Source organism: Taeniopygia guttata, chromosome 7 (assembly GCF_048771995.1).
Source record: "Taeniopygia guttata chromosome 7, bTaeGut7.mat, whole genome shotgun sequence".
In the NCBI taxonomy this organism is placed as follows: domain Eukaryota; kingdom Metazoa; phylum Chordata; class Aves; order Passeriformes; family Estrildidae; genus Taeniopygia; species Taeniopygia guttata.
This window is the reverse complement of record NC_133032.1, coordinates 22,516,627-22,532,234: the sequence shown is the minus strand read 5'-3', so window position 1 is coordinate 22,532,234 and position 15,608 is coordinate 22,516,627. Positions and strand designations below refer to the sequence as shown.

General features: G+C 42.5%; 1 protein-coding gene across 1 annotated transcript in view; it reads left to right on the top strand.

Moving 5' to 3' along the window:
• CDK15 (cyclin dependent kinase 15) overlaps window positions 1-15,608 on the top strand; it is a 35,006-nt gene that overhangs the window by 7,511 nt on the left and 11,887 nt on the right. Inside the window, 4 exon segments of the mRNA XM_030277706.4 lie at window positions 1,350-1,473; window positions 2,043-2,163; window positions 7,053-7,146; window positions 12,245-12,308. Of these exon segments, the coding sequence (XP_030133566.3) occupies window positions 1,350-1,473; window positions 2,043-2,163; window positions 7,053-7,146; window positions 12,245-12,308 (403 nt within the window).

The window sequence follows — 15,608 nt, the reverse complement described above, 5'->3', positions numbered from 1 at the left end:
TCTTATCAAATTGCTTATTCATCTGGCTTTGTCAGATCTCTCTGAAGTTTCTCACTGTCACTTGTTATCACTACTAATCAAAATACTTCTGTCATCTTCAAATGTTGTCACCTTGTTCACATCTTTTTCCAGATAGTTGTTAAGCAACACCAATTCGAATGAAGTTTTTTGGGGCCTCAGATTTTAAACATCCTTAAAGCTCAGATACATCTGAGATGCAGTGTAGTAGTTTTGGCGCAGATCTCAAGGGTTCTGCTACCAGACATGCTCGTAAAGCACATGGAGCACATGGCTGTAATATGTACTCACTGGCAGTTCTGTGAATAAACACTAGCCAGCTGCTCTGCTTTCCTGTCCGGAATACTCACTGTCAGCAGGAACTGAATTGCAAAATTATTTACTGCTCCTTCAGGAGGGTTATCTAGCTTGTTTCATTTTTGCTGGCAAATGCAGTTTGTTTTTTCTGAGTGATTCCTATGGAATATAAGTATGTAGAATGTTATAGGGACAGTTTTCTGGTACAAAAATGACCTATGGGTGTCACTGTTTTTCCTCCTCTTCAGGTTAAACCTCTGGTGAAAAATATCTTTTCTCTGGTGAAGTCTTATTACTTTTGCTGTGTTTTGTTTCTATCCACTGTCCAACTTCATACTCTGTTTCAGCCCAACTTATTTTACCCCAAGCTTATTTAGACTATGATGATGGTGGGAGTTAGATATTTATTTATTGGCTTCCTTTCTTGCTTTGTTTTCTTCTTCCTTGCTTGCTTTGTTCACCATATCTGATTTGCTGTATTTTTAAAATCAGGTCTTCATTTTTTCTCCCAGCTTGAAACCAACAGTTCCCTTTGCCAGGTCAGTCAGTTCCCTGCCCCACTGGTGGCATGTGAGGTGGTCATGGAACCCAGTCAGCTGGTGCCATCTAGTTCAAGGGGGCAAACCTTCAGCTCCTTAGGCTTTCATTTTGTTTGGCTCTGTGTCTTTGTGTCTTTGTCTTGAGCACTGCAGCCAGCACAGCTGCTGTTCTGAAAGCTGGGGTCTGTATTTTGGCAAGCTGACCTTGCTCCTGCAATCAACAGTCAATTTCTAAAGAAAAGTTAAATTTCCAAAATGTGCATTTATGGACCACAGTTAAACTGCCCTCCTGGCAAAATATTCCACCCTGAAAATCTCAGAAAGGTGTAGGGCAGTCATAACCCTCCTCAGCCAGCTCTACTCATTTTTGGGATTTTTACTGGTTTCTTACTTGCTTTGTCTCTGCTTTGTTCCAGGGTTCTCCTAAAGTTCAAAGTTAATGTATCAATGCAAAGTCACACAAAATCATTTTGTTTTTTTGTTGGCTTTTCCCAGCTCTTCATGTTCCAGCTTTTGCGCGGCCTGGCTTACATCCACCAACAACACATTCTTCACCGAGATCTGAAACCCCAGAACTTGCTCATCAGTTGCCTCGGTGAGCTCAAATTAGCAGACTTTGGTGAGTCACAGTTTGGATACAGCTGTATATCTGCTCAGACCAAAGCTGTAGCATGCATATAGATCTGTATCCACAGCCAATTAAGGCAGAGAAGCATAACCTTTTCTTGAACTTCAGGAAACTATTTCTGTGGTCAGTCCATCTTTTCTTGTATTTATACTGATAGGTGCAGGGATTAACCTCATTTAAGTCAGAGCAATTACTGCCATGTAAAACTTGCTCAAGAGAACAAAGAATCAACCCCTCTCTGTTTGGAAAATAATAAAATGTGTATAGTCCACAGCAATATGTGACCCAAAAAGCTTTCTTGGCATTGGTTTGGGATAGCTACTTTAATCTCAAATTATAAAGCCCTGCAAAACACAGCCTATTACTTGATTTGATCTGCCCCAGAGGTATATTCCAGAAACACTTTCTTTGTCAATTGCTTGTAAGCTGCATTGAGATTACTTGTGTTTAAAGAGAAAATAATGTCCTGTTTCCAATTATTATGATCTATGCACTGTACAGGTAGAAGAACTGTCCTAACACAGCATTTTTTTGTTGATTTGGTGGGGTTTTTTTTGCAGGCCTTGCCCGTGCTCAGTCCATCCCCAGACAGACGTACTCCTCTGAAGTAGTGACGCTCTGGTACCGTCCTCCTGATGTGTTGCTTGGAGCTACAGCGTATTCTTCTGATATAGATATCTGGTACTGACCAATACCAAAGCATCTGGGGTTCCCTGGGAAAAAATTATTTTCATCTGAATAAATTACATCAGCCAAAGTTACAGTAGATACTGTTGTAAGTAGAGGAATTAACACCTGTGAGCAGTAAATGTGTGACCAGTGTGGAATTTTGTAGTAGTTTCATAGAGGATTCACAGTAGTTGTTGGAAATGATGTCACTACATCTCAGCTATGGATTGATATAAACATCATCTGATAATATTTATGAGAGATATGCATCTTGTCTGGTAACGTGTATGGAGCATTTTTGTGTCTTGCAACAGAACACTTTTGCTCAATGCAAGTGTATCTGTGTAGCTGGTTGAGTGAGTAGTAACTCTCTGCAGAATTGGCTTTGTGGAAAAACAATGGATCCACAAGTGCACCATCAATTACTTAGACCTTGGTAGCAGAATGTGGCATTAAAGGGCTTCTCAATGAGTCTGGAGATAGAAAGGTGTCTGAGATTTTAATTATTTCTGTGATATTTTGTCCTTCTTCTCAAAAACCATGTCTCAGACGTGGTTTGTATTTCACTCAGGAGAAGGGCTGTGTCTATTAAAGCCTTGTTTCCATATGAGCTCTACCCAATCTTGATGTGTTTAGGAATCAAAAGGAAACAAGCTGCACAATCATAGTCAGAAGAGGACTCTCTGAGAGTGGGGAGAAAACAGCAGAGGATGAAGGCTTTGCAGGGTCTGAGCGGCCTTTTGGGCTGGCTTGGATGTGCAGCTGGGCTAACTGTAAGGTTCATCAACCTTCTGGCTCACTTCTGCGCCAACCTGAGCCCACTTCCAGCAACAGAGTCCTGACATGCTCATGGACAGTGTGCAGCTTATGAAGTTCCAGGAGACCTTCCTTATTCTGGCAATTTTAATCTGTAGGTGGTATTGCTGCTTCACCCTTTCTTCAGGCCAGTTAATCTGCTTGTACCTTGTCTCACCAGGACTTATTCTTAACTACTGCTGAGTCAAAGGCTGGGAAAGAGTAGGAGTGCAGCAGGCTGAAGAATGTGTGACATGGCTGGCTAAGTTTACAAACAGCAAAGCTCCAGGTCTTCACAGGCGGTATCTCCCTCCAGAGGTCTGCAGCTTATCAGGCATTCCAGTGACATAAGTCTGGAGGGTAGGTCAGGGAAACGGAAGTTTTTAGATTGTTTATTTCCCTAGGACTGCTGCTAATTTAATGATTTAAAGACTTCTCTAAGGAGAAAAACCTTGCTAAATTCTAATGGCTTCCAGCTGCTAAGCCAGTCTAAATAGTCCTGTCTACTACCCCCACTACCTGTCATTTTTCCCTCCAGACAGTCTCTCAGAAATGTCTGCTGAGTTTGAAGAACATGCCTGCCTAGCAGATTAGAGGGTTTGTATCAGGCATAAGCCTGTTGGTTTTTTTCCCTGAAAGCTGACCCCTGTCCAAAGCCAGCTATGCACAGAAAACATGTCATTTCTGCCTATGCAAAACCAACATCCCCACTGCATAACTCTGCTCTGGTGTAATGAACAGTAACATAGGAATGGTGTACAAAGATCCCAGCTCTAGCAGCACAGAGCTCTCTGTCCCACTGAACTACATCCACACTATCGGCACCTTTGTTACAACGCCTCCTTATAATAACAACATTCAAAGTGTTTGCCCTAAAGAAAGATGTCACGCTGAGAGAATAGAGAGTACTTCAGTGAGGTCTATTCAGTAACTTCCTCTAACAAGAGTCATTTATTATCTTGATGTACACTGCATTTAAGTTCAATTTTTGTCTATTAGGAAATAATGTGAATTCACACAGATGTTACTTGTCTATTGGGAAGAAAGGAAAAAAAGCCCTATGTCTTTTGGATGCTGCAATTTACATGAAGGCAGGTCAGAATGCCCTTGGTAATGGCATGAGACAGTGGGTGTCAAAGCCTTGGTTTAAAGAAACCAATTATAGCAAAATAAAACATTATTGCAATTCATGCATAGTGTGCTTGAGCAGCAATACTGTCAGTGGGAGGCACACGGGAAGTGAATGAGGCCTTGAATAGATGAAGAAAGAGATATAGAAGGAGACTTGGTCGCTCTTGGACTAACTAGAAAAGCTGCTTTAATCTTTCTATATCTCTTTTCTCTTTCCTTCTCCCTCACTATCTCTTTGGGACTTTAGAAGATTCAATTAAGGGATTTCAGGGAGATTACACTGCATATAAGAAGGCTTTTTTTTTCTTTTTTTGAAAAACACCAAGTGCTTTATACACAGCCACATTAATGGTTGCAAACATCATGAGTGCCTTAAGACGTCTTCAGTCAGACTTTCCTTGCATAATCTTCCATTAAAAAAAAAAAAAAAAAAAAGAGAGAGAAAAAAATCACAGTGCTCTTCCATGGTAGATTAATGTAGAATAGGAGTTCACATGCAGTCATTTAACATGGACCTGCCAGGCTCACAACAGCCTTCTCCTCAGCCTGGTTCACAGTGCCCCTCCATGCCAAACTGGGAGATATTGGCTAAGGGCTCCACTGTACAGACCAGGCTTGGTCATGAACAAGAGGAAGTATATATTTCTGATTAAATATAAAATTGCCATCTCCTAATGCCAACAAAAACTCCCAAGCACAGAGAGGGAACTGTGGGATGCTGTAGAGATATCTTCAATCTTAATCCTGATGGGAATATTTCCATTGTGTGATGCAGCACTGCAGACTGAGGTCAAAGTGCAGTGTTCAGACCTTCCCCAGGGATTGCAGATGGATACAACTGTACTGTCTGAATCACCTCTGCTAATGCTCCCTGAATATCCCTGTAACTTCTCCTACTACTTTAACTATCACTGTTTTGATTCGTGTGCATATCTGGCACTTGGTAAAATATCATGTTTAAGCATCTTCCCAAAAGACCCCTCCCTCTGCCTTATCTCTTCCCAAGCCAGTTTTATAAGATTGAGACCCTATTAGAAATTTATAGACTGGAAGGGGTAAGAAGAGTTGAGAAATTAATATTAGAGGGGAAAGAAGGAAAAGGGGGAAAGCAAAACAACCCTAGGTCTAAATATTTAGAAACATTTAAAAGTAAATGGTTTTGAATCATCCTCATTACCAGAAGGATCCTTATAATGCTGTCAGAGCTGTCACTGTAACTCTCAGAAGGAAAGCTGAGGCCTCTACTGCAAGGCTAATATGACTACCATTAGTTTTCAAAATTCCTGCTCTTGCCAGTCTAATGGCCCTTTCTAGCTAGGATATCAGAATGCAAACTGTGGTGGAACATCAGCATCACTTGTTCCAAAAACACAGAAAGCTGTTTCTCTTCCCCCTACAAATCAAGAGTAGCTAAATTGCTTTGACCATACCCAGTTGAACTCGTGCAATGCAATCAGCCGATTACAGCAGCTCCTGTGGTTGCAAAATAGAGTGAGCCATTTGTGCATGTACATCAGCTGTGAAAACAGTCTTTGTATGACACTGGGCTCAGTAGAATCTATCTGCGGGCTCCAAAGTAATGTCTAATCATGTGATAGTGCTATGAAACACCAGAAAAACTCTATGTTGCAAAAGCTGTGGATTTAAGTTTCATGATGCCTAGACTCTGTAAGAGGATATTAGACAAACAAAGAAGCTCATCTCACAAGACTTGTCAAGGTTAGGGCACAGGAAACTAAGGGAAAGTGCAGCAGAAATGTTTATGAAACCAGTGTTAGATATGGATCTGTAAACAGGCTGGCACCACCTGGTGTGCAAGGATGACCAAGATAAATACCACAGATGAGCTCCATGCCAGGGTTTCAACTGACCACAACCAAGTGGGAAAGCAACTACAGTATTGCAAAAATAAGGTGCAGAGGGTAGCACAGGAGTACAGATGATCAGAAGGTATTACCAGTTAATGCTAAGCAAGTGAAAATAATACTTCCATAGCTTTTAAGACAACACTGGGTTTTCAAGAGATGAGCCTAAAGGACTCAAATATGATATAACCAAAGAAGAATGAGACTGAAACCTGAAGAGTTGCAATGGGACTTAGTGAAAAGACAGAAAACCTAGAAAAAAGTAAAATGAATGTATAGTATAATAAGAGTTGGGAATAGTTGCAAAAAGGCAAGGCTACCTTGATCACAATTATTTCATCATTAATGCCATGAGGACTAATCCACCTTAGTAAAATGCATGTTGGGTTTTTTTAAGCTGTCTGGTTTGTTTTGGCACAAGTGTACAGCAAGCGATGACATAAAAATAAGAATATTTTAACTGCTATTATGACCAGGTTTTTTATGCTATGAAAACTTGCCTTCAGCTTTCCAAAGAGTTAATTGCTTCTGAAGGAAAATAGCTATAGTAGTTAGTGCTTCTGGGTTCTTGATGCATCCAATACATCCTTCAAGCCTATGAAATGTGTAGTACCTCCCTGTTTATCTTTCCTTCTGTAAGTACTCCAATTTTGTATCCTTTTCTCATGGAAAGTCCACCCACAGGCTTCTGCCATGATCCTTTTCCCACATATTTTGTAACAGGATTAATGGACAGAGAAACAATTTTTTTGGTACTGGAAAAAAAAGATAGTGTTTAGTGGGCTCCTTTTCCAAGGATATCACCTGTCTTGACTAGCTGGAGAAAAGTTAATTATTTTTTTTCAGTGGGTGGTGCTGATGAGACTTGTATGGAACCTTGACCCCTTTGGGTTTTTTTCTGAAATCCTAGAGGCATGTGAATGTAACTTATCTTTGGTCTGCTCCCATCCTGTTTCACTTGTGCTCTTCTATCAAGATTTCTGCATTTACAAATCAGAATTTCTAAATTTCCATTCCAACAATTATCTCTGCCTCTCTCCCCGTCCATCCTAACAATCATATTATATATAACATTTATGTGAATGAGTTAATACCTTGGGTTTCTTGCAGGAGTGCAGGCTGTATATTTGTGGAAATGATCCAGGGTCAGCCAATATTTGCAGCAACTTCTGGTACTCATGAACAGCTGGAGAAGATCTGGGCGGTGAGTAAAATACACTCTGAAGTGGAAGAGAAAAAGAATCCATTGCTCCAGCCTACTTAATTTTGAAGTCCGAAGCATAGGTCCTGTGAATAGCAGAAATAATTTGGTCTAATCTGCCAAGTTCATAGCAGACTTTGTAACCCATTTTATATTTGGCAACTTTCTTACAGACACAGGAGTAAATCAAATGACTTCCTTTTGATGTTTGTCATCTCATCAAAAATTTAAAGCCAATTAAAATTACATCAAATTGAAGAAGGCATAAAACGTGTGCAGGTTCTGCAAATTCTGTAGCTTCTTTTTAAATCCTTTACTAACTGTAGGATACAGTGCACCACATTCTCACAAAGGAGGTCTAATACTGCTCTGGAACTACCTTGAAAATGGCAAGACCCTGAGATTTGTCAGAGATCCCTCTTCACTTTAACTTGGCACATTTTGTATCATCCAGTGCAGCTCTAGAGACTGATTTGGCATAATAGAAAGTGTGAAAATACTTTATAAAGTGAATGAGAGCAACATATTTGGGTGCTTCCTAAGTTGTTTTTTCTGATGGAGAAACAGTAACCCAGAGCTGCATTCCTAGAGTGGTTTGGCAGAACTGAGGCAGTCAGCAGCACTGACAGGTTCTGTGCGTTCCTGACCCTGTTACTGACTCAACAGCAAGGTCAACCTATGCATTCATCTTAGGTCTTGCTGTAGGTATCACTTGGTCTGTTCAGCCTGGAGAAGTCTGAGGGGAGACCTCACTGCAGTCACAACTTCGCTGTGGGGGAAAGAGCAGGGGCAGGCACTGATCTCTGCTCTGTAGTGACCAGTGACAGGACCTGAGGGAATGGCCTGAAGTTGGGTCAGAGGAGGTTTAGGTTGGATATTACAAAAAAGTTCTTCACCCAGAGGGTGGCGGGGCACTGGAAGAGGCTCCTCAGGGAAGTGGTCACAGCCAAGACAGCCAGAGCTCAAGAAGCTTTTGGGTAACACTGTCAGGCATACAATGGAATTTTTGAGGTATCCTGTGCAGGGCCAGGAGCTGGACTGAATGATCCTTTTGGGTCCCTTCCAACTCAGCAGATTCTGTGATTCTCTGTCTGCCCTTTCACATTTCCTCCCAAGGATTTACTCTTATGCAAAGAGTGTTTCTGAAACATGGGTTTTCAAAGGAGAAAGTACAGAAAAAATAAAATTCATTAAAATAATGAGAAATTACTTCATAGTTATTAGATTGCTGCATTAGACATCTGACTGTAAGTCAGATTTTTCCAGCTTAACCACTTCATGCAGAAACACTCTTGTTTGGTAGGGTTTTCCTCTCTGCTTGTAAGTAGGAATGTGATTAAAAGTCAGGTAAGTGCATCCAGTTCTTAGACTTGAGTTCAGTCCATTTAAATAAATGCTGTATTTCTCTTTCATAGCGAGTGGGGGGAAAAAAGAATTATTGGGGGGGGGGGGGGAAATCCATACTTGGCCAATTAACAAGGTTCAAAGCCAAGCAGGGTCCAGTTTCCAGTTTCTCAGAGTGTGAATGAAGGCTATCCTTACACTTATGTCTCTGAAATCTCAGGATACATTTCCTGTGGTTTTGCATTAGAGGGTTGGAGCACTATCATAATTTCTATGGTATTATAACTAATACCATGATTAACAGGATTTGTGCCACAGAAGGCAAAAAAAACCCCCTTATTTAAAAATCATGAGGAAGTTTAAAGAGCTATGAAATAATTAGTGCTTTTCACAGGAGGTTTTATGATATTATACAGCCTGGAATGAGGGTCTGTGTTAGACCAAGATTTCAAAGCTCCTTAGAGGCTTTCAATGTCTAGCATATTTTGCTGAGTGTGAGGTTCAGAATGGGGATTCCTACTGTTTTCTAATAGTCAGTTGCTTTCATGTACTACTAGTAGAGGCACCCTGCACTGGTAGAGAGACTGCATTTGTGTGCATGAGTCTGTATCACCCAGTATGCTCATCTCCATGTGGGACTGTTGGTTCACACACCATATAGATACATGGTTGGAAAATCTCCCTTCTGTGAAATATGTTTGTCCTGTTGAATCATCAGGACTAACTAGCTGGCATTTTACCAAAAATTGTTCTAGAGGCAAGTACCACTTAAATCAATCTCCATCTCCCATCTCTATACCTGGCTGCTCATTGCTGTGTCACTTCTCACATGTGGGGCTACATGAACTGGGGACCCTGCAACTTTGTTTTCTCCCTGGCTTACTCTAAATGAGAACAGCTTCTTTGCCCTTCTCATCCTCTGGCTGCACAAACAGTAGCCCTAATGAGCACTGGTACTCATGAAGACATGACACAGGAGCAGGGCCAAACGTGAAGGGAAGGCTGGCACTGTTGGTTATGGAAGTGTGGCATGAGTGAATGAGAACTCCAGCATCTCCAGTTTGCTCATGGCATGGAGAGCAAGCAAAAGCAAACCTGACCAACTCAAGATCCATGATTCAAATTTTAAGAGGGAGGGCATAGGATTTGCATGCAAAAGCTCCATCTTATTGATTAACATTGTGCTGAGAAGGACTTCATATGGGCTGGATTAGGCTACAGAATGCCACCAGGGCGCCTCTGTTGCTGAGCCAAACATTGTGCCAAATGAATGACTACAAGGCTCCTCAACACAAAACACACAATAAGACTTCCCAACAAAATTAAACAAAATCAGCTATGTTGATTCCTTCAGCTAAGTCATCACAGGAGAAGCAGGCAGTTAGAGGGCAGAGAGAAAGAACAATGATTTACACCATCTTAAAGCACTTGCTGAAACACAAGCACTGTAAAAATGTTTCTGGCTGAAATTGTGTCTTCCCCAGCACGCTGAACCGATCTGCAACAAGACCTTTCACTACAGAGTGTACAGAAGTTGCTTTGTTTTTTCTGATGACAGGTACCAGAGAGTTGACATCTAGATTTAGGGTGGACACACAACAGGTAAAATAATTGTTGGAGTATAATTAATTTCAAATAAATAACTGTTACACATTGTCTGATTTGGCAAGGAATCTACTAAAGATCCAGACTGGGGGAAAAAAGAGGAGAGAATGGAAGAGAAAGAGATCACTTGCCCCATTACATTGGAAAATAAAAAGAGATGCAAGTTTACAGGTTGGAAAAGCATCTTTTGTAATGAAAAAGCTCAGAAAATGCAAATATAAATTGATACAGCATTCAGTAATTGGTGCTCTAAATGCTTTCACTCCTCAATGCAGTAAAATGTAATATTTGCTGTAATCATTATGTAGAAAACTATAAGCACACACAAATCATTATTTATTTAAATTCTTCACCAAAAAAAAGCAGAATGCTGAGCTGACCCTGGCAAGTATGATTTTACTATGCACTGAACTTACCCAGTTTCCTCTTATGCCTGTAGAACTGATGTTTGACAGCTCACAAGAAACCTTGAAGAATGAGGGCACACTGAGCAGGGCTTCCTAGAAAGCTAACCAGGAAGCCCTTTTTGCTTCCAGGATAGCAAAAAAAGAGCAAATTCTCGATTCAAGTTCAAATTCCAGCTCTTTCCTGTACACAGAGAGTTTGCTTTGGGCAGACTTGTTCTACTCACATGATACACACATCAGTGAAGAAGGCATCTTCACCCAGGGCGTCGAATTACCCGTGGTGCCAGACAACTTCCAACGTCCTCAGCTGGCTGAACACTGTGAGACACCTTCTCTTTGGGGAGCTTTCAAGCTTCCAAGGCTGATTTTATAGGTGAGCACAGACAAGGATCCCCCCCCTTAGTCTTTGCTGTGGCAGGCTGAGTCTATAAACAGTTTGGAACCATGGGCCACAGCAACCTGCTTCTCTTCAGAGGCCACTGTGCTAATGTGTGCCAGCAGTGAGATGCACACCCTTCTTGTGGCTGTCTTCTCCAGACAGCTGCAATTGTCAAGCTGTTTCCTAGCTGTGAGTGAGAAAAACAATCAACTACCTGATGCTTTACAACTACCACAAGATGGCTTTATATTTCTTCCTTCTTTAATGTATTTTTTCACTGATGCCTGTTTTCTTGCAATCTTAATACAAACTTTTGGGAGGCCAAGTTCCCCATGTCATATATCTCAGCTCACATTTTAAGGAACAGGAATTGTCTATCATATGCAAAGGGTAACTAATGCGAGACAAAGCTAGTGTTGGAGAAGAGAAAGTGAATAAAAACCCTGAAACTTTTAATGTTAAAATTTCACTGCTTTTTAAGGAAACCTGATAATTCTGGGGGTTGTCTGGATGAAAGCTTTGAATGCTTGGAGCTAGCAGTACTGATTTATACTACCATTTCACATGCTGTGAACGCTTCTTAAATATGTGGCTTTACTGCTTTAGCACACATAATCCATATCAATAGGCACAGGGCACTTTGCATGAGTTAAGTAATAATAATAACAACACTAAACATCCACAACTGCAGAAAAATAGATATGCTCAATCTCACACATTTCAGAAACTAAAATGAAGTTGGAGGAGGCTTTACTGACCCAGACTTTGCTCAGTGAGCAGCTACTGCTGAAGCCCACAATCCCCAATAAAGGCCAAAGACACTGCTGAAGCTCAGTATCCTTCAGAGTGAGGCTCTGCACTGCTTTCTAGCTCCAGCTACCAGACCCATCTGCCAGCTTTACTTTTTTACCTCAGAAGGCAAGGGTTTCTCAGAGCTCACAGCCTGTGCTGCTGCTGTACATACCAGCTGCTGCACATAGCAGCTGCTGCCAGTGCAGGTGGGCACAGAGCCCCACCCAGTGCAGCTCTGGTGTGGGAGGACACCTTCAGCACTGAAAAGGGCTCAACTGCGTGACCCCTGGGCTGGCAAACACAGGCAGCAGTGGCATGCATATGCCTTCACTGATGTTCCCAGCAGCAACAGCATTCAATCTCAGCAGGAGCCTTTCTACTACATAACCAAGTGCTAAAATGTCAGTGTCCTTTATGCACAGTGGTAGATCCAGCACCAGCCAGGGCCAGTGTAATTCTGCATTGGTTTACAGGGAAGGTCAGTCACTCTCCTCTGAGAGTGATTCCTCCAACTCCGCACAAAGGCAAAGAATGGGCAGAAAGTCATTGTTCTTCTCACTCTCTTCTTTTGCAGGTATTGGGGGTCCCAACTGAAGACACCTGGCCAGGACTTTCCAAGCTCCCCAGCTATAACCCAGGTAGGATTTAACTCATGAGAAGGTCAGCTTTTTCTCTGAGCCACTAGCCACTCCATTGTTGGGTCAGTAATTCTTATGAAAAATCCTGTGCTTCAGTGTTACTAAATCCCTGAGCTACTTAATGACAGTGCTGTTGTAGGACCTTCAACAACACTGGAATTGGCTTAGTTTACAATCAGAGGTATGTGTGTGGCAAAGTTGCCTCACTGAGTGCTGGTGTATATAAGTCTAACAGAAGATTTCATTGCTCAAAGTCTCACAGAGTATTTAGTCTCCACTCCTCAGTGGAATGGAGCAAAGAACCAGTGTCTTCTGGTTTAGACTGGAAAAGCTGACAGGCACCTGGAGATGCAGTTTATCTGAACTTTCCTTATTTTTATGGAGATTGGTTTGGGGACCTTTAAACCTCAGCTTTAAAGGTCACTGTCCCTGATTTTGATGTCGGCAAGGTGAGAAATCTGTGTGATTTACAAAGCTGGATTCTTTTATTTCCACATGAGCTGGTAGAGAAGTCTGTGTCCTGAACTTCAAAGGGCCAGTTGTCTCTTATTTTGATGTGGGCAGGTTGAGAAGTATGCTTTGAAAAGCTAGCTCAGTCACTCTCCCTCTCCCTCTCTCTCTCCCATTCTCTCTTTCTCTTTTTGTTTAATGTTTTCTCTTGGGAAAATATATTCAAGTGTCAGTGAGGGGGAAATGATGAGCACTGATTCTCAGCCTCTCAGCAGGATCATTCTGTAAGAGAAATATTAAAGTGAAATATTAAAAACCCTAGAATGTGAAATTCAGCTATCCACAATCTAGCCATTCTCTCTCACTTATACCATAGGAGAGTGCTGGGGGGAGCCTGTCTATCTGGACAGGGAAAAAAGAACAGGGGGGAGTGGAGGAGGGAGAATACGTGCTTTGAGCAAGAGGTTTACAGGTTTAGTAGAGCATAGTAACATCTTTTCAAAGAAGTGGGTGTTGCTCTGTGACCCAGTCCAAGATGCCCCTCCTTTGATTCTAGTGTATGAACACTAAACAGCCCCCATTTTCACATGGTAGCTGAGATTGGCTGAACAATAACCTGGTCTCACAGTCGAAAGGACTGGAATCTTTCACACAATTAGCTGAGACACATTAATCAAACCAGCGTGAAATGGGAATGTGTCGCTGTCCACAGCAAGTTTAGTTTGGATAGCAAGCAAGCACAGAGCAGACAGCTGGAGGAAGCATTTTCTTCTCTAAGTTGTAGAAGGTCTGGCTGGATACAAGTTGAGAAGAGTAGTCCGGGGGATACAGAAATGCGCATGTGTGGGAGGAACTAATCACGAAGAATTTTTTTATGCCAGTCATCTGCTAATACAAAGCCTCAAACATACAAACTCTGAGTGATGATGGTTAGATTACCTGGTGCTATGTACAGGCACAATCTAGAAATGCAAACATTAAGGCTATGTTAGCAAAGAAACTTGCACAGACAACAAAGAATGTGAGTGCCTCAAACTGCTCTGAGTAATGATTCCCTCAGCTCTGTTTTGTCTGAGTAGCAGTGCTGTCCTCTGCTGCTCTGAAGGGTGCCAGTGGCAGGGCTGGGAAGGAGAGGACAGGCACCTGGACAGCGGGCAATTGCCCCAGCTAAGTTGAGTCATCATAAGCAGTTTTCATGTCTGACTTGCTTTCAGACTCGATAGAAAGTTTCCCTATTGGACTCCAGAGGGGCAGAACTGACCTGTGCAATGCTGTGATACTGGGGTGCTGGTGCCTTTTGTGGCTGGACCAGGCAGAAATGCAGGACTCAAAGGACACTTCTGTTGGAGCATCCCACAGAGCTGGAAAACACATGGAAGATGCTACAACAGTTTCAGCAATAGCTGTGTTAGCTGGAGAGGCAATATCTCTTCCCCCTCTTGAGAAACTAAGGGTCTGTGAGCTGTTCCAGCCACATACAGGAACCAAGCACTTTGCTCACACCTGGATTACACAAACCAGTCTGGACAGAAGAAGGCTAGTCTAAAGTTGGACTATTTACCCTACTCATAAACTAAATCAATTCACTTTTTTATGAGACTGCTGGTAAAAAGACAAATTGGTATTTTTGTTTAAAGCGAAATGCCATTTATATGCTTCTGGCACTTCCCCTCTCTTTCCTGATGCACAAATACTGTTCCCCCCCTCCCCAGGACATGCTCAGCCCAAATACAATCTGTGGAGTCAGCCTGAGAAAACCTTCTCTCCTGAGGTTATTCCCAGACCATTTGTGTGAATCTGGGTGCCTGGGTTGGTTCAGATAAGCAAACAAACTTTGGAGCTCTTCCCCAAATCTAATGGTTTGAATTCTGTTAGCTAGTCCTATTGATGTTCACACTGAGCACAGGCAGCAAACAAACAAACAGGTTCCTGCCCGCGGCAAGGAATGAACACGGGCAAAACAAAGCACTGAGGTGTGATCCTATTCTCATTGAAGTTGATGGCAAAACTCCCACTGGATTCAGCAGCGTAGGCTCAGCCCCAGACTGAGATTGTTACTGGAAGGGTTCCTGGGCCAGGTGGGTTAGTAGGAATCTTTGAAATGAAAGCTGGAAACCTTTAGATGTTTTCCTGTCACTGCTGCGGGCTTGAGCACATCCTGCTGCACTCTGAAAAGGATACAGCACGGGCTGTGGGGTCTGTGAGTCAGGCACACACAGGGCAGCTGGAGGAAAAGCAGCTCCTCTGCCTCCTCTGTGGGCAGCTGGCAAGGGATGAAATGTGCAAAGGCGTTTTTGACTACCCTATATCCCAGTGTCTTGCACAAAGAAGTTCAAGAACAGCCTCATGCCTATTCTCTACAGTTTGCCAAAGTCTCAGCCTGATTCCAGGTGAATGGGAAGGATGGGTGAGTAACCCATTAGTGGCCAGCCCTGCAGCCTGAGATGTCACCTTCTCTCTGCAGGAGAGACACTTGGGTTAGGGAGTTCTGTGCAGTCACAGGGCCTGCAAGCTGGTTGGAGAGCCCTGGAGAACACTGGGAGAGCTCCTGTCCCACGTCTCAGCACACTCGCTGGCCGTCTCCCTGGCTCCCCGGCTTACCAGTCCTACCCACAGTGACAAGGCTTTGCCCTGTGTTTGTTCATTTGTTCTGTTCCCTCATTTTGCTTCCCCTGAAAGAGGCAGTTGCAGCTCTGTTAACACTATTTTTGAAAGCTCTCATGCTGAGTGAGCTCAAATCCTTGCATTAATCTACTGCTGTGTTCATTTCACTGCGCTGAAAAGCAGTGAGTTTAAATCCCCTCTAAACACCATTGGTGACACCAGAAGGCCAGTGTTTTGATCCAGCCC